The sequence below is a fragment of the Bombina bombina genome, chromosome 3, assembly GCF_027579735.1.
Source record: "Bombina bombina isolate aBomBom1 chromosome 3, aBomBom1.pri, whole genome shotgun sequence".
NCBI classification, from domain to species: domain Eukaryota; kingdom Metazoa; phylum Chordata; class Amphibia; order Anura; family Bombinatoridae; genus Bombina; species Bombina bombina.
This window is the reverse complement of record NC_069501.1, coordinates 723,282,152-723,300,672: the sequence shown is the minus strand read 5'-3', so window position 1 is coordinate 723,300,672 and position 18,521 is coordinate 723,282,152. Positions and strand designations below refer to the sequence as shown.

At 37.0% G+C, this 18,521-nt stretch overlaps 1 protein-coding gene across 1 annotated transcript in view; it reads right to left on the bottom strand.

The window, feature by feature from the left end:
- LOC128652496 (ATP-dependent DNA helicase PIF1-like) overlaps positions 1-17,652 on the bottom strand; it is a 68,042-nt gene extending 50,390 nt beyond the window's left edge. Inside the window, exon 1 of the mRNA XM_053705432.1 lies at positions 16,711-17,652. Coding sequence (XP_053561407.1) covers positions 16,711-17,652 — 942 coding nt within the window. The remainder of the gene's footprint in view (positions 1-16,710) is intronic.
- Between the last annotated feature and the right edge of the window lie 869 nt (positions 17,653-18,521).

Genomic DNA, 18,521 nt, shown 5'->3' with positions numbered 1-18,521 from the left:
TTCCGGCCCAATTTTGGTGAACAACCTGGGTTGTTCATGCTGATTGGTGGATACATTCACCCACCAATAAACAAGTGCTGTCCAGAGTTTTCAACCAAAATTTCCTGGCTCCTTAGCTTAGATGCCTTTTTTTCAAATAAAGATAGCAAGAGAAAGAAGTAAATTTTATAATATAGGAGTAAATTAGAAAGTTGCTTAAAATTGCATGCTCTGTCTGAATCACAAAATAAAAAAATTGGGTTCAGTGTCCCTTTAAGGTTACTAAAGACCAAATTACAGCAAAATCAAAAGGCCACTTTTCTCTGTTAATCCATCTCGATCAATCTGCAGCCTTTGACACTTATGACCACCCTCTTTTACTCCAAATCCTCCAATCCTTCAGCATCACAGCCCTCTTGTGGTCCTCTTCCTACCTGTCTAACCGGATCTTTAGTGTAGACTTCTCTGCTGCATCTTCTAACCCTTTACAACTTTATGTTGGGGTACCACAAGCCTCTGTCCATTGTCCCCTATGAGTTTAAATATAATTTATATGCTGATAATACCCAAAGCTACCTTTCTGCACAAGACCAATCCCCTTCCTTACTATCTTGTGTCACTAACCGTCCTTCTAATATTCCGTACTGGATGTCCTCTTACTACCTTAAGCTAAATCTCTCCAAAACATATTCACCCCCCTCTCCCAAATTCACTACACCTCACAAAGTTCTGTAACTGTTGATAATAACATCTTTACCCCAACCCTACATGCCTATGTCTTGGGGTCACACTTGACTCAGATCTCTCTTTCACTCCCCACATCCAGTTGTCTAATTTATGCCACCTCCACTTTAAAAACATCTCCAAAATTCACTACTTCCTCACACAAGACATAACTAAAACTTTAATCCTCTCTCATCTTTCCCAGCTTGACTAATGCAACTCCATAATGATCTTCCTTACACATCAGTCCTTGTCTGCTGCCCCTCTCTGCCAGTCCCTTCACTGGCTTTCTTTAACATCCACCATAAAACACATAATCCTGGCTCTGACATTCAAGGCTCTCGACAACACTGCTCCCCCTATATCTCTGACCTCGTCTCCAGATACTCTCCCTTCCATCCCCTTCATCATGACCTCCTTTTCTCCTCCTCTCATTACCTTCTCACATTCCCCTCTACATGAATTCTACCGATTGGCCATTATCCTGTGGAACTCTGCCTCACTCCACAAGACTCTCCCCTAGTTTTCAAACTTTCAAGAGCAACTGTTCAGGGATACATACAAGATACACTAACATTTCTTATCTTTGTTCTTCTCATCCTTTTGTCATCCCCTTGAACCCCCTTAGCATGCAAACCTATGAGCCCAGCTGCTTCGTTAGAGCTGATTTAAAGCATTGCAACTATTAGCAGGGCCCTCTATCCCTTTGTCTCCCATAACTGTCACCTTTTATATAAGACCCATGTCTATAGCACTGCTGAATCTGTTGGCACTTTAAAAAAACCTGATAATAATAATAACTTGTAATACGAACACTTAGGGGCCCATTTATCAAAGCTTCAACTGATAATACAATGGAATCCACTTAAATCTTGCATTATATTCAACGCAAAATGAATCCGCCATAATTAACAAATCATCACCATTGTCAAATGTTGAAATCTGCGACGTAATATACACTCCCGCAATCTCAATCCAACGCAGATCGATGCTTGCGTCATTCCAGATGTTTTGAATTCACATTCAACTTTATTTGACCCTCTTCCCAATTTATCAAACATTCAAGTGGTACGCTCGTGTCTCTTCCACGCAGTGTACCTATCGTTCAAACCGCCACCCTTGAGGCCATGAATGCCATATAAATCAATGGGAGTCTTAAAACCCAAAAAGGTTATGTTAAATGCTGCAAGAGAATAAAGCTTACTACATATTTATGTAAATTATAAAGTTGATTACAATTGTATACTTTCTAAATCACACAGACAACAAAGATGCATGTTCAGTATCTAAATAATGTTAAATAATAATATTATAATCACATATAATTTCAAGGGACAGATTCATTTCAAAAGTAGTTTTAATGACAGGTAATGTCTGTCTGGCAGCAGGCCTTTTTTTATCAATCTAATTTTACCATGTTTAACACATGTAATACAAGTCCCACTGCATTTCACACCAAATTTGACGCAACACTCGAACTCAAAACAACCCACAAACTAGTGAAATTTTCCACCACTTTTGATTGGGAAATGCATAATCAAATGATTTATGACATCAGCCAATTTGATTTAAATATACATTTTTTACTATCACTAACAAATCAAATTGCTCGATACTTGTGTCATTGATCACTCATCAGAACTTGTAAGTGCTATTTGTTACATTGTGTATTATACTTTGAAAGTATGTATATGAGAAATTAGTATTAAAGTTAAAAATTGATGATGACATTAGGACACACAGTGTAATATGTTTGACAAGGATTTTAAAAATCAATATCATCTTAAGATGATAACTCAAAGGGATAGTCCACCTAACATTAAACTGTAATGAATCAGATACAGCAGAAATTAAAATCACATCTTTACTGTCATGATATTTTCAGTGTTTTTCTTCCTTCTCTTGAATTTCATTTTCATTAAGAAATGTAATCTTATATGCCAGCAAATTTTATAACACCTGTGTAGGGGTGGTATTTAAAACTACGCTGGAATCAGGAAGGGTTACACAGATGCAGAGAGAAAACTGGCCCAGCTCTCAAAATATCCATTGTTTGCAAATAAATACCTATGATACCCAGATTACATGTTCCTCAGAATAATAATATATTTACACTATATACAAATAGTGGTAAACATAAACACAGATATGAAAGACACCATTGTTTTGAACAAAATAAAATTTAGGGACATGTAAATATGTTTGGAAAAGATTTCTGACATAACACACACACACACACACATATATATATATTTATCAACAGTCCGATGCTCATCGCTCCCTACTTGACGCACATGTTTTTGACAGACTTTTTAATAAATAAGGGCATCGTAAGTGGATTCATGGCAGTGATGTCTGGCGAGCGTATTGACTCCAGCGAATACACCGAGATGGACGCTTTGATAAATCGGCCCCTAAAAGTTTACTTTTAGCTGTGTTGGTACATGAGTGAAAGCGCTAAAAAGTGCACCAGTTGTAATCTGGCGCATAAGTGGTAGTGAAAAGGCTAAGACATGCAAAAAGATGTCAGTTACCAAATCATTCCACACTAGCAACAAAGCAGAAGAGAGATCTGAGGCAAAGTCAGGTAACCAGGCAAAAGTCTAAATATTAGGACTGTAAACAGTGGCATGAAGTGACTAGTAAAGCAGGTTTATATAGCTAGAGATAATTGCAGAAATACAAACAGCTGGCAGCTAAGTGGAGCAAGTGAGCCAACAACAGCAAATTGTCTGAGAGAAAGACTATCAGTGGTTCAGCGAGAAAGTGCTGGAAAAACTGAGCCACCGGTTGAAACTGGAGGGACAGTAATAATCCCCAAAGGGGAGAACTGCAAGTTGCCCAGATTTATGTTCTGTTTAAGGGATCTTGGTGATAAATTACCCCATGTTCTTTATAATAGCATCTCCAACATCTAGCATCTGCCTTGAGCCTAGACTTGTATGCCCCTCTTCTGTGACTGCAAGTACAGTACATGGCAATCTGTACACTGAATGAGATTCTCATAATACTTAACTTATAAATGTTCAAACTTCTAAATATAAATGTTAAATGTACCTTTGGTTACTCTAACCCCTTTGTTACTCAAACACTTTACTTACTTTAACAGCAAAACAGTTTGAGCAAGCTACTCTGAACAGCAAGTCTTATTATTATTTTTAATTTTTATTTAAACACTATAATACCTTCAGTTTTAAGCAAATCCTTCAAAGTTTTTGCTGTTCAAGTGACAAGCTTTTCCATAGGGCCATATTCGGTATATAATTTTGTGGCACCATACTAATAAATGATGATGATAATTAAATAATAATAATAATATGACATATTTTTTTTTTTAATCACTTCCATTAAAAAAATAGTATTTCAGATTCTAATCATCTAGATCACTATGACATTAAAAGGTCATGAGCTCGATAACCTGCTTTTCACATAGATCTAGCAATCTATCTATCATCTATCCATCTATACTTAACGTTCATGCTTTACATTCAATTTTCAAATCTTGTAAACCACTGATTGCAGAAAAATATTGGATTTTTTTGGTGGCATTGGCAATCATAACTAAAACTAAGAACTACATTTACTTGTAATTTGTCTACTTTTATGGCATTTTAAAGTATCATGAGGATGATATCAAGAATATGTGAAATTAAATATTGTTGGTATTTTAAAAGGAAAGTAAAAACAATAAGCTTTAAAGGAAAGTCAGAAAGTTGACTTTCTGTCTAACTATTTCACTTTAAAAAACAAAAAAAAACCTACATGTATGCAAGGCTGGTGCAAGAATTTTTTACCTTCTCAAAAATACAGTTACTCGCTTCTTTTGCAAACTGCATCTTAGTCTTACTATTTGTTGAATGCCTGACATGAAACTTTTCAGAGCAATTTTTAGATTAGGTTCTCTAGAAGTTAACTTTTTGCACACGTTGGGAAGCGCTAGTATTACAAGTTTTAAAGTAAAAATTTTGAGCTGTAGTCTAAAAAGTTAACCACAGAATATCACAATAAACCAATTGACTTCAGTGGAGTGGCAAAGTAAAAAAAATCAACAACTATATTGGTGTGCTAACCCACATCGCAATAAAACCCCTTACTCCAATAACCCCTAAACTGCCACCCCTAAACTTCCTTTACTCTTTCAACCCTGCTACACTATTAACCCCCAATCCACCACATCTCCCATTGCACACTACCCAACTACACTATAAACCCCTAAACTATTAACCCCTAAACCACCCCAAACCCCACTACAATAAACTGCCTATAAAAGTAGTATATGGGTTATTGAGGTGGGCTTAATGGGGGTTTAGTGGTTAAAGGGAAACTGAACCCAATTTTTTTTCTTTTGTAATTCAGAAAGAGCATGCAATTTTAAGCAACTTTCTAATTTACTCCTATTATCAATTTTTCTTCGTTCTCTTGCTATCATTATTTGAAAAAGAAGGCATCTAAGCTTTTTTGGTTTCAGTACTCTGGACAGCACTTTTTTATTGGTGGATGAATTTATCCACCAATCAGCAAGGACAACCCAGGTTGTTCACCAAAAATGGGTCGGCATCTAAACTTACATTCTTGCATTTCAAATAAAGATACCAAGAGAATGAAGAAAATTTGATAATAGGAGTAAATTAGAAAGTTGCTTAAAATTTCATGCTCAATCTGAATCACAAAAGAAAAAATTTGGGTACAGTGTCCCTTTAAGCCCTTAATGACCGAGGACGTACGCCATACATCCTCAGAAAAAAGGCAGTTAATGCCTGAGGACGTATGGCGTACGTCCTCGGTTTGTAAAGCAGCTGGAAGCGATCCTCATCGCTTCCAGCTGCTTTCCGGTTATTGCAGGATGCCTCAATATTGAGGCATCCTGCAATAACAATCTGTACCCCTCCGGTGCAGAGAGAGCCACTCTGTGGCCCTCTCTACACCGGACATCGATGACCGCAATCGTTGGTGGGTGGGAGCTGCAGTGGGAGGCGGGTGGGCGGCCATCGATGGCTTCAGAGACACAGAGGGGGGCGGGATCGGGGGCGGGAGAGTCAGGGGTGCGCACAGACACGCGCGCGTGCACGGGGGATCGGCGGGCGGGCGCGTGCACGGGAGGGAGCGGGTGGGAACCGCTTATACTACAGAAATAATCATGTAATAAGTGGGAGGAAGAGGGGGAATAAATGCCCCCAAAAAGTAATCTAAGGGATCTGGGAGGGGGTGGGGGTAGGGGTTGGTCGTGGGGAAGCTACACTACAGAAAAATGTAAAAAAAAAAAAAAAAAAAAGAGAAAAAAATATTGTTAACTGGGTACTGGCAGACAGCTGCCAGTACCCAAGATGGCCCCCAATAAGGCAGGGGGTGGGGTTAGAGAGCTGTTTTGGGGAGGGATCAGGGAGGTTGGGGGCTAAGGGGCATCCTACAAAGTAGCATATGTAAATATGCTAAAGATGTATTTTTTTTTTTTTAAACTTTTATTTTAGTACTGGCGGGGACAATTGTGGGGTGGGGGAGGGAAGGGAGCTGTTTGGGAGATATCAGGGGGTCTGATGTGTCAGGTGGGAGGCTGATCTCTACACTAAAGCTAAAATTAACCCCGCAAGCTCCCTACAAACTACCTAATTAACCCCTTGACTGCTAGCCATAATACATGTGTGATGCGCAGCAGCACTTAGCGGCCTTCTAATTACCAAAAAGCAATGCCAAAGTCATATATGTCTGCTATTTCTGAACAAAGGGGATCCCAGAGAAGCATTTACAACTATTTGTGCCATAATTGCACATGCTGTTTGTAAATAATTTCAGTGAGAAACCTAAAATTGTGAAAAATTTAGCGTTTTTTTTAATTTGATTGCATTTGGCGGTGAAATGGTGGCATGAAATATACCAAAATGGGCCTAGATCAATACTTGGGGTTGTCTACTACACTACACTGAAGCTAAAATTAACCCTAGAAGCTCCCTACATGCTCCCTAATTAACCCCTTCACTGCTGGGCATAATACACGTGTGGTGCGCAGTCTCATTTAGCAGCCTTCTAATTAGTAAAAAGCAAAACCAAAGCCATATATGTCTGCTATTTATGAACAAAGGGGATCCCAGAGAAGCATTTACAACCATGTATGCTATAATTGCATAAGTTTTTTGTAAATAATTTCAGTGAGAAACCTAAAGTTTGTGAAAAAAATTGTGAAAAAGTGAACAATTTTTTTTATTTGATCGCATTTGGCGGTGAAATGGTGGCATGAAATATACCAAAATGGGCCTAGATCAATACTTTGGGATGTCTTCTAAAAAAAAATATATACATGTCAATGGATATTCAGGGATTCCTGAAAGATATCAGTGTCCCAACGTAACTAGCGCTAATTTTGAAAAAAAGTGGTTTGGAAATAGCAAAGTGCTACTTGTATTTATGGCCCTATAACTTGCAAAAAAAGCAAAGAACATGTAAACATTGGGTATTTCTAAACTCAGGACAAAATTTAGAAACTATTTAGCATGGTTTTTGTTTGGTGGTTGTAGATGTATAACAGATTTTGGGGGTCAAAGTTAGAAAAAGTGTGTTTTTTTCCATTTTTTCCTCATATTTTATAAAAAAATTTATAGTAAATTATAAGATATGATGAAAATAATGGTATATTTTGAAAGTCCATTTAATGGCGAGAAAAACGGTATATAATATGTGTGGGTACATTAAATGAGTAAGGGGAAAATTACAGCTAAACACAAACACCGCAGAAATGTAAAAATAGCCTTGGTCCCAAACGGACAGAAAATGGAAAAGTGCTGTGGTCATTAAGGGGTTAAGTAGTGTAGGAGTATTGCAGTTGGGCTTGTGGGGGTTTTAGGGTTAGTAGGTTAGGGGTTTATTGTGGCAGGAGTTGTGGCGGTTTATTGGTTAAAAGTGTAGGGGTTAATAGTGATGGGGGTTATGGAGGATTAGGGATTCATGGTGAAGTGGGGTAGTTTGCCATGGGGGATGTGACGTATTAGGGGTTAATAGTGTAGGTTACGAAATGTAATTTTAATATTTGTTGTGTGTTTAGTGCATCTTTTTTTCAAGCTCAAGTTTGAACACCAAATGCGATTGTGTTTAAGCGATTGCATTTATTTTCAACTTGTAATATGAGTGTAAATTAATGTGATCGCCAAATTGCAATATTGTGCTCACATTACCATTTATGCTCCACTTGTAATCTAGCCTTGATATATTAAAAGCAAGATGCATGAAAGGAAAAATGAAGACAAACTAATCCTCAACAAACTAAAAAGTTATATTGTATATAAAAAAGTGTTTTCTGCACTCTTCTTACATAATTCAAAATGTATAACATCTCTCAGCCTTACATACAATTTTGAAATGATTTTAATCTTAAAAGGAAGATTAGCAGACTTGATCAGAAAGAGGATAACACAATTTTGCTGTTTCTTGTAAAGGGCTTAAAAGTTATGTTATTCAGATGACTTTGATGACATTATGTGACAGGTGTCCTGGTGAAGAAATGGGTTGATATAACATTTGCTCTATACAAGGTGCTGCAAAGTTTTTGGAAGGCTTAGTTTAAAATAGTAAAACCTTTAAAGATTGATTTTGAGATTCTAACATAAGCCCTTATGACAGCAAGTTTAATAACTATGTACTGTAGGCTAACTGGCAAGTCATAAGTTGTTAAAATGAATATGAAACTAGATTATGCTGTCAGTTTGGCACAAGTGAAGAGGGTAAAGTTGCATATTTTATAGCATGGTTTTCCATGTACTCAATTCTTAATGATCAATTGTGAGTTTTTCAAATGGTAACAGTTCAAAATGATATTAACCTCAATAAACGTCTACCATGCTGACTAAAGAGCACTATTTAAAAAAAAAAAAAAAAAATATATATATATATATATATATATATATACACACACAAAAATCACTGGAGTTTATTAGTTTGTTCTTACCCATTCAGAATTAGTGTACTAGTGGAAACTTGAAGCCCTAATATGGTGTATACCCAAAAGCATCAATCCATAGTAGGAAGTAAGACAGTATCGTCAAAACTCACCAGCGTTTAATTTTCTTTGCGTGATCTGAACAGTCCATTCAGCCTCCGGATCGTTCACCACCATATATCGTGGGTCCCCGGGCCGGTACAAAGCACCTTTGATTGCTGCTGCAAATCCAAGCGGTAAAGGTGAGTCTAAGCTGCCGTGAGTGTTTCCGTCTCTGTGAGATCCTGCTTACACGCTCAGGCGTTCTGCAATGAAGTCATCAGCCGATCAGTAAGCCGGGTACTGGGCGCCTCTGGTCCTGGGTACGCCGAGGTTTGAGCTGGTTGTTAGACAACAGTAAATGGCAAAAGAAATCCAGCAAACCTCCCAGGCGTGAATTCAAAATAAACATTTATTGGAAAAAACGTGCAAATAAAAAAAGGTAAAATACAAAAAATAGTCCCAGCAACCTGGAACAGTAATAGAAATCGTCCTACGCGTTTCAGCAAAAAACATTTTAAATTAGGGGGAGATAAAAGGCGAGTTTAAAATTCTCCACTATGCACAAAATATAGATAAAATAACTCATTGTGTAGTTCATTAACTAACTGACAGGCCCAGAGGCTTGTTTCCCCACAGAAAATCTCTGAATTACATTGTTTCCAATGCAGCAAAGGATTCTGGGTAAGATATGCAAATTAAGTACACAATGACACACCTTTTTACTTAATTCTGCTTTTCAGCAGGTTCCCTTTACGCCAACGTATCGCTGTTCACACAGCTTATAAACTTAACTAGGGTTAGTGCAGTGATTCATAACCATCCCAGGGCAGCAATACTTTGGCGTAAAGGGAACCTGCTGAAAAGCAGACTGAAGTAAAAAGGTGTGTCATTGTGTACTTAATTTGCATATCTTACCCAGAATCCTTTGCTGCATTGGAAACAATGTAATTCAGAGGTTTTCTGTGGGAAAACAAGCCTCTGGGCCTGTCTAGATTTGTTAATAATGAACTACACAATGAGTTATTTTATATATATATATATATATATATATATATATATATATATATATATATATATATATACGCAGATGGAAAAATATCACTGTTGTTTACTAGTCAGGGGTTAAAAGCTACTAGCCCAGAGGAAAATGTTACATTTTTTAAGTCTCCCATTGCAATTTCTAAGTTGTCAGGGACTACTGTACCAGTGGAAATATATACCGTATATATATATATATATATATATATATATATACACTAGGGATGGGCGAATGTTTTGCAACATTCAAAAAACGGCACAAATTTTAACACATTAGTTCGTTCAAATCGAATTTTCGAATGTTCGTTTTCGAATTTTATGATTACATTCGAAAATATTATTTTCGAAAAATTTGAATTTAAATTGTAATAGTATTTCTAATACTTTTTCTTTAAATGTAATATTTGAATTATGCAATATTCAAATTTGAAAAATTCGAATTTATATGTTTGTAATAGTATTTCTAATGCTTTCTTTAAATGTAATATTCTAATTATGCAATATTCTATATAGAAACATTTGAAATGATATATTTGTATCTATTATGTATCAATTTTCTAGATTCCCACCCTACCACATGAACTATTGAACTTCTGAATAGTATTTGTTAAATAGAATGTTAAATTCGAAATTTCGAATGTGGACGTTCGATATAATTATAAACATTCGAATTGAAAGTGACATTCGAAAACATTCGATTATAGAATTTTTAAGAATATTCATTCTTATCAACATTCGGATTTATAATTCGAATTTTGGTAATAACATTCGTTCTACATTCGAAATTCGAAAATTTACACATTCGCCCATCCCTAATATACACACACACACACACACACACACACACAGAATCTAGAAATAGGAAGGCACTTACCGGTTCTTGACCAAAGATTACTTTATAAAATAGTTTTGTGATTCCCCCATCTTCAGACAATGAGGCCCATTTATCAAGCTCCGAGTGGAGCTTGAAGGGCCGTGTTTCTGGCAAGTCTTCAGACTCGCCAAAAACACCAGTTATGAAGCAGCGGTCTAAAGACAGCTGCTCCATAACCCTGTCCGCCTGCTCTGATGAGGCGGACAGGATTCGCCACAATTCAACCCGATCGAATACGATCGGGTTGATTGACACATCCCTGCTGGTGGCCGATTGGCCGTGAGTCAGCAGGGGGCGGCGTTGCACCAGCAGCTCTTTTGAGCTGCTGGTGCAATGCTGAATAGGGAGAGCGTATTGCTCTCCGCATTCAGCGAGGTCTTGCGGACCTGATCCACACTGTGATGCACTTCTAGCTGATGATTGGTGGCAACACATAATTGCCTCTTGTCATTGGCTCATCTATGTTCAGTTTGTTTCAGTATTGCATTGCTACACTGGAGCATAGTCATATAGAAGCATCAGGGTGATAATAAAATGCTTTAACACATTAAAATATTTCCTTTTTGCACTTTTATGCTCCTTTAAGGTTACTTCAGGAGTGCTACCTAATATTTTTTATTTAGGTATTTATAAAGTTAGTGCATAGCTGGATGTGCCCCTGGTTATTCTGTGTACTAGAACATTTTATTTTATCATTGTATATTTGTGGGCAGTTCTATTTTTACCTTTTTAAAAATATCAGCCATATTGTACCCCTTATATGTTTGAGCAACAGATTATTATTTATTATCAATATATGTGTTTAATACAAGTGTCAAAATGCAAAATTACAGAAGCCCTTTTGCATGGGTGTCAGTAGGTATTTTTATAGAAAATAACGCCTAGATTTAGAGTTTTGCGGCCAAAGGGGTGCGTTTTTCTCCCGCACCGCTGGTATTTAGAGTTCACAGAAGGGCTGCGTTAGGCTCCAAAAAAGGAGCGTATAGCATATTTACCGCAACTGCAACTCTCGATACCAGTGGTGCTTACGGACGCGGCCAGCTTCAAAAACGTGCTCGTGCACGATTCCCCCATAGGAAACAATGGGGCTGTTTGAGCTGAAAAAAAACCACCTGCAAAAAAGCAGCGTTCAGCTCCTAACGCTGCCCCATTGTTTACTATGGGGAAACACTTCCTATGTCTGCACCTAACACTCTAACATGTACCCCGAGTCTAAACACCCCTAACCTTAGACTTATTAACCCCTATTCTGCCGCCGCCGCTGACCCCTGCATTTTATTATTAACCCCTAATCTGCCGCTCCGTACACCGCCGCAACCTACATTATCCCTATGTACCCCTAATCTGCTGCCCCTAACACCGCCGACCCCTATATTATATTTATTAACCCCTAATCTGCCCCCCACAACGTTGCCGCCAGCTACCTACAATAATTAACCCCTAATCTGCCGACCGCATCTCACCGTTACTATAATAAAGTTATTAACCCCTAATCCGCCTCACTCCCGCATCAATAACCCTATAAGAAATAGTATTAACCCCTAATCTGCCCTCCCTAACATCGCCGACACCTAATTTCAATTATTAACCCCTAATCTGCCGACCGGAGATCGCCGCTACTATAATAAATGTATTAACCCCTAAAGCTAAGTCTAAACCTAACACTAACAGCCCCCTAAGTTAAATATAATTTAAATCTAACAAAATAAATTAACTCTTACTAAATAAATTATTCCTATTTAAAGCTAAATACTTACCTGTAAAATAAACCCTAATATAGCTACAATATAAATTATAATTATATTGTAGCTATTTTAGGATTAATATTTATTTTACAGGCAACTTTGTATTTATTTTAACCAGGTACAAAAGCTATTAAATAGTTAAGAACTATTTAATAGCTAAAATAGTTAAAATAATTACGAAATTACCTGTAAAATAAATCCTAACCTAAGTTACAATTGAACCTAACACTATCAATAAATAAATTAATTAAATACAATACCTACAATTATCTACAATTAAACCTAACACTACACTATCAATAAATTAATTAAATAAAATACCTACAATTAAATACAATTAAATAAACTAACTAAAGTACAAAAAATAAAAAAGAACTAAGTTACAAAAAATAAAAAAATATTTACAAACATTAGAAAAATATTACAACAATTTTAAACTAATTACACCTACTCTAAGCCCCCTAATAAAATAACAAAGCCCCCCAAAATAAAAAAATGCTCTACCCTATTATAAATTAAAAAAGTTCAAAGCTCTTTTACCTTACCAGCCCTTAAAAGGGCCCTTTGTGGAGCATGCCCCAAAGAATTCAGCTCTTTTGCCTGTAAAAGAAAAATACAACCCCCCCCAACATTAAAACCCACCACCCACATACCCCTAATCTAACCCAAACCCCCCTTAAATAAACCTAACACTAAGCCCCTGAAGATCTTCCTACCTTGTCTTCACCACACCGGGTATCACACCGATCCGTCCTGGCTCCGAAGTGTTGATCCAAGCCCAAGCGGGGGCTGAAGAGTGACGTCCATCCTCCGGCTGAAGTCTTGATCCAAGCGGGCAGAAGAGGACATCCGGACCGGCAAACATCTTCATCCAAGCCGCATCTTCTATGTTCTTCAATCCGATGGCGACCGGCTGATCTTCAAGACCTCCAGCGCGGATCCATCCATCTTCACCGACGACTTCCCGACGAATGACGGTTCCTTTAAGGGACGTCATCCAAGATGGCGTCCCTCGAATTCCGATTGGCTGATAGGATTCTATCAGCCAATCGGAATTAAGGTAGGAAAATTCTGATTGGCTGATGGAATCAGCCAATCAGATTCAAGTTCAATCCGATTGGCTGATCCAATCAGCCAATCAGATTAAGATTGCATTCTATTGGCTGTTCCGATCAGCCAATAGAATGCGAGCTCAATCTGATTGGCTGATCGGATCAGCCAATCGGATTGAACTTGAATCTGATTGGCTGATTCCATCAGCCAATCAGAATTTTCCTACCTTAATTCCGATTGGCTGATAGAATCCTATCAGCCAATCGGAATTTGAGGGACGCCATCTTGGATGACGTCCCTTAAAGGAACCGTCATTCGTCGGGAAGTCGTCGGTGAAGATGGATGGATCCGCGCTGGAGGCCTTGAAGATCAGCCGGTCGTCATCGGATTGAAGAACATAGAAGATGCGGCTTGGATGAAGATGTTTGCCGGTCCGGATGTCCTCTTCTGCCCGCTTGGATCAAGACTTCAGCCGGAGGATGGACGTCACTCTTCAGCCCCCGCTTGGGCTTGGATCAACACTTCGGAGCCAGGACGGATCGGTGTGATACCCGGTGTGGTGAAGACAAGGTAGGAAGATCTTTAGGGGCTTAGTGTTAGGTTTATTTAAGGAGGGTTTGGGTTAGATTAGGGGTATGTGGGTGGTGGGTTTTAATGTTGGGGGGGTTGTATTTTTCTTTTACAGGCAAAAGAGCTGAATTCTTTGGGGCATGCCCCACAAAGGGCCCTTTTAAGGGCTGTTAAGTTAAAAGAGCTTTGAACTTTTTTAATTTAGAATAGGGTAGGGCATTTTTTTATTTTGGGGGGCTTTGTTATTTTATTAGGGGGCTTAGAGTAGGTGTAATTAGTTTATAATTGTTGTAATATTTTTCTAATGTTTGTAAATATTTTTTTATTTTTTGTAACTTAGTTCTTTTTTATTTTTGTACTTTAGTTAGTTTATTTAATTGTATTTAATTGTAGGTATTTTATTTAATTAATTTATTGATAGTGTAGTGTTAGGTTTAATTGTAGATAATTGTAGGTATTTTATTTAATTTATTTATTGATAGTGTAGTCTTAGGTTAGGATTTATTTTACAGGTAATTTTGTAATTATTTTAACTAGGTAACTATTAAATAGTTATTAACTATTTAATAGCTATTGTACCTAGTTAAAATAAATACAAAGTTGCCTGTAAAATAAAAATAAATCCTAAAATAGCTACAATATAATTATAATTTATATTGTAGCTATATTAGAGTTTATTTTACAGGTAAGTATTTAGCTTTAAATAGGATTTATTTAGTTAATAAGAAATAATTTATTTTGTTAGATTTAAATTATATTAACTTAGGGGGGTGTTAGTGTTAGGGTTAGACTTAGCTTTAGGGGTTAATACATTTATTATAATAGCGGCGAGATCCAGTCAGCAGATTAGGGGTTAATACTTGAAGTTAGGTGTCGGCGATGTTAGGGAGGGCAGATTAGGGGTTAATACTATTTATTATAGGGTTATTGAGGCGGGAGTGAGGCAGATTAGGGGTTAATACATTTATTATAATAGCGGCGAGATCCGGTCGGCAGATTAGGGGTTAATAAGTGTAGGTAGGTGGAGGCGACGTTGGGGGCGGCAGATTAGGGGTTAATAAATATAATATAGGGGTCGGCGATATTAGGGGCAGCAGATTAGGGGTACATAGGGATAACGTAGCTGGCGGCGGTGTACGGAGCGGCAGATCAGGGGTTAAAACATTTTAATAGAGTGGCGGCGATGTGGGGGGACCTCGGTTTAGGGGTACATAGGTAGTTTATGGGTGTTAGTGTACTTTAGAGCACAGTAGTTAAGAGCTTTATAAACCAGCGTTAGCCCAAAAAGCTCTTAACTACTGACTTTTTTCTGCGGCTGGAGTTTTGTCGTTAGATTTCTAACGCTCACTTCAGCCAAGACTCTAAATACCGGCGTTAGAAAGATCCCATTGAAAAGATAGGATACGCAAATGGTGTAGGGGGATCTGCGGTATGGAAAAGTGAGCATTAGACCCTTTCCTGACTGACTCCAAATACCAGCGGGCGGTAAAAACCAGCGTTAGGAGCCTCTAACGCTGGTTTTCACGGCTACCACCCAACTCTAAATCTAGCCGTTAGGTAGCTTACATGCACAAATGCAAAAAGTCCTTATGATCCCCAAAAATACCAGCTGACATAATTTTAAAAGACATATTTTTTATAGAAAAGGGTTCTAAAAATAATACCCATTTTTTTATTGTTGTTAATTGATAATATATTGAAAGAAAATAAAGCCACTGACACCAATTTATAGGGTCCATATTACCCACTTTAAACAATGCAAAGCGGGCATTTTTAGCTTTCTATTTTTGTCAGTGGTTATTTTGAGAGAAAATAAAGGCCCTTTGCATTGGTGTTAGTGGGTACATACCTTACTGATGGCAACTAGCTAGTAGCTTCCCACACAGTCTGCGGCATCTGGTGACAGCTGCCTTCACCCTCCAGTACTGTGCTGCACCTTTAATAACTGCTGAGTGTGCACAATGACCCCTTCCTAGGCCACAACATGTTTTGAGTAGTAGATTTCCACACTCAGTTTTGCAGCTAGTAGTAAACTAGGCACCAAATTGCATCAGAATGTAAATGAGTTGCATGTGGAAAGCTGTACAAAGGTAGCCTTGGGCCCTATAGTAGTAGCAAAGGGGTTGTGTGTCAAAAAGTATTTCATACCCCCTTTGGGCACACATGCTATGGTTCATGCAGTTAACTTAATTACACATCCAGTATCCTTCCTGTTTTTATCCTATGTAAAGGTTGTAGTGCAAAATATAGTATAAAAACAAGGGGAAAAGAGTTTACTTATGTTTTGGCTAAAAGTCATAACAAATTCTCTTTATTTTGTGTAGCTATTGTAACTTCATGCTTTTTTTTTTAATTAATTAAATTTCTTTATTTTGTGTAGCTATTGTAACTTCATGCTTTTTTTTTAATTAATTATCAGGTTTTCTTTTTGTTGCTTTGGCCTTAGGAGTACCAGTTAACTTGTTCTAATATAGTATACTAGTGTTAAAGCCCGTGTACACGGGCCAAAATGTGTATTGAATTTTTATGTTTTTATTCAAAAAATAACAAAAGATATAAACATTAACATAGACATAAAATCATTTTTTTATTTAAAGTAAATTAAAATAAATTAAAGTTTAAAATGTACATTAAGAATATTGCTATAAATAATACAAACTTACTTGTAACTAAATAAAAAGACACAGCTTATTTATTTATTTAAAGTATATTTCTTTAAAAACAATGTTTTTTGTATAAATTTTATCACTGTTTGGTAATACCTTTCCTTGCTTTGAACCTTGAAGTATCTTAATTTTTACATCAGATGATGTACGAACTTGAGACATTGCAACATAAAGTTGTCCATGACTGAATACTGGTTCTGGAAGGAATATTCCAACTTTGTCTAACGTTTGACCTTGTGATTTGTTGATGGTCATTGCAAAGGCAAGTTTGATTGGAAACTGTCTCCTTCGTAAAATGAATGGTAGTTCAGTGTTGGCAAGGGCTAAATCTATTGTTGGAATAAACACCATCTGGTTTTGAGCTGTTCCTGTGAATACCTTTGCAATTATTAGATTGGGCTTAAGATCTTTAACTATCAATCTTGTTCCATTGCACAGATCTCTTTTTGTGTTCAGATTTCTGAGCAACATAATAATGATTCCCAATTTTATTTTTAACTTATGAAGAGGCATTCCTGATGGAGCTAATTCGTTTAGAAACTCTATTGGATAGTTTTGAGCATCTTCATCTGTCTGATCGTCAATTGAATCTGAACTTAGATATATTTTTTCATCACCATCGAGTAAATTTAATACATGGTCATTGATTTGATCAACATGACAATTCTTTGTACACAAAATGGCCTTTTTTGAAAAACTGTGAAGATCAGATGGAAGAAGTCTTTTTCCAAAAATTTCAGATATGATACAATCGTGGCATATTAATTTGGAAGGGATCTCAACTAAATCCTCAGGAAGGCCCTCTGAATATATTAATGAACACTGTCCTAATTGTAGTAGCCAATTGCTAAATTCTGGATCCACCGAACGCACATTATTGTGCAATTTCAAAATTTTGAATTTATCCCAGTGATCATAGAACTTTATAGTAGCTTCCACAATAGCAGTTCTATTGCAATGAGGAAGAACTGGGAGTGTTTGTTGGAAGTCACCACCAAGGAGTATAACTTTTCCACCAAAGGGCTTGTTGTTCTGCATAATTTCGTGAAGGAGCTTATTTACACATTTTAGAGCGATACCGGGTGTCATTGAGGCCTCATCCCAAATAAGCAATTGAGCATTACGTATGAACTCAGCATATTTATAGAACGGATATTTTGCATAAAATTTTTTGAATGTGTGTGATGTCCAGTCATTATATATGTGGTAATGTTATTTTGCCTTTATTGCAGCATTTATTAAAAAACCTATCGCTTGGTTGTTCCTCTGGAAAATGCTTCGCCATGCAAAATTTGCAAAAAACATTAAGTTGACCACATGTGTGCATCTGGACATTGTCTTCATTAAATAGTGAATGGTTATAACCTGCGTTATATTGATTAGTGATAGTGATGTTAGTGCGAACTTTTTTTGTACGTTGACGATGTTTTACACTTTCAAGAGGTATTTCAGCATCTGTATTATTTTTTCTACGGGTAGCAGAACGTGATCTTTGAATGTCCTGTTGGAGAGCTTTTTCCTGAGCAGTCATATTGGCCCTCAAAATCCTTTTTTTTTGCAGAATCCTTCTTACGTAGAGTTACCCTTTGTTGTTCAGTCATATGTGTCCGACGTATACGTTGTTGAGTTTCTTTTCTTCTGCGTTTAACGTTTTCTACATCTTTCTGTGTTTTAATTCTCTTCGGAGGCATTCTGCAGTTTTTAAGTTTTTATCTACTTATGTTTTGCAGCCTGTTTGTCTCACACTTTTTTTGTTTGTCACTCGTAGTCTCTTTATAATTTTTTTGTTGATTTACCATTTTATTTTTTTAGGCACTCTTTTTTTTTTTTGTTATATAGACAGTCTTTATTTTTTTCGATAGTCTTTATTTTGTATTAGGCAGTGTTAGGCACACTTTCTTTTTGTT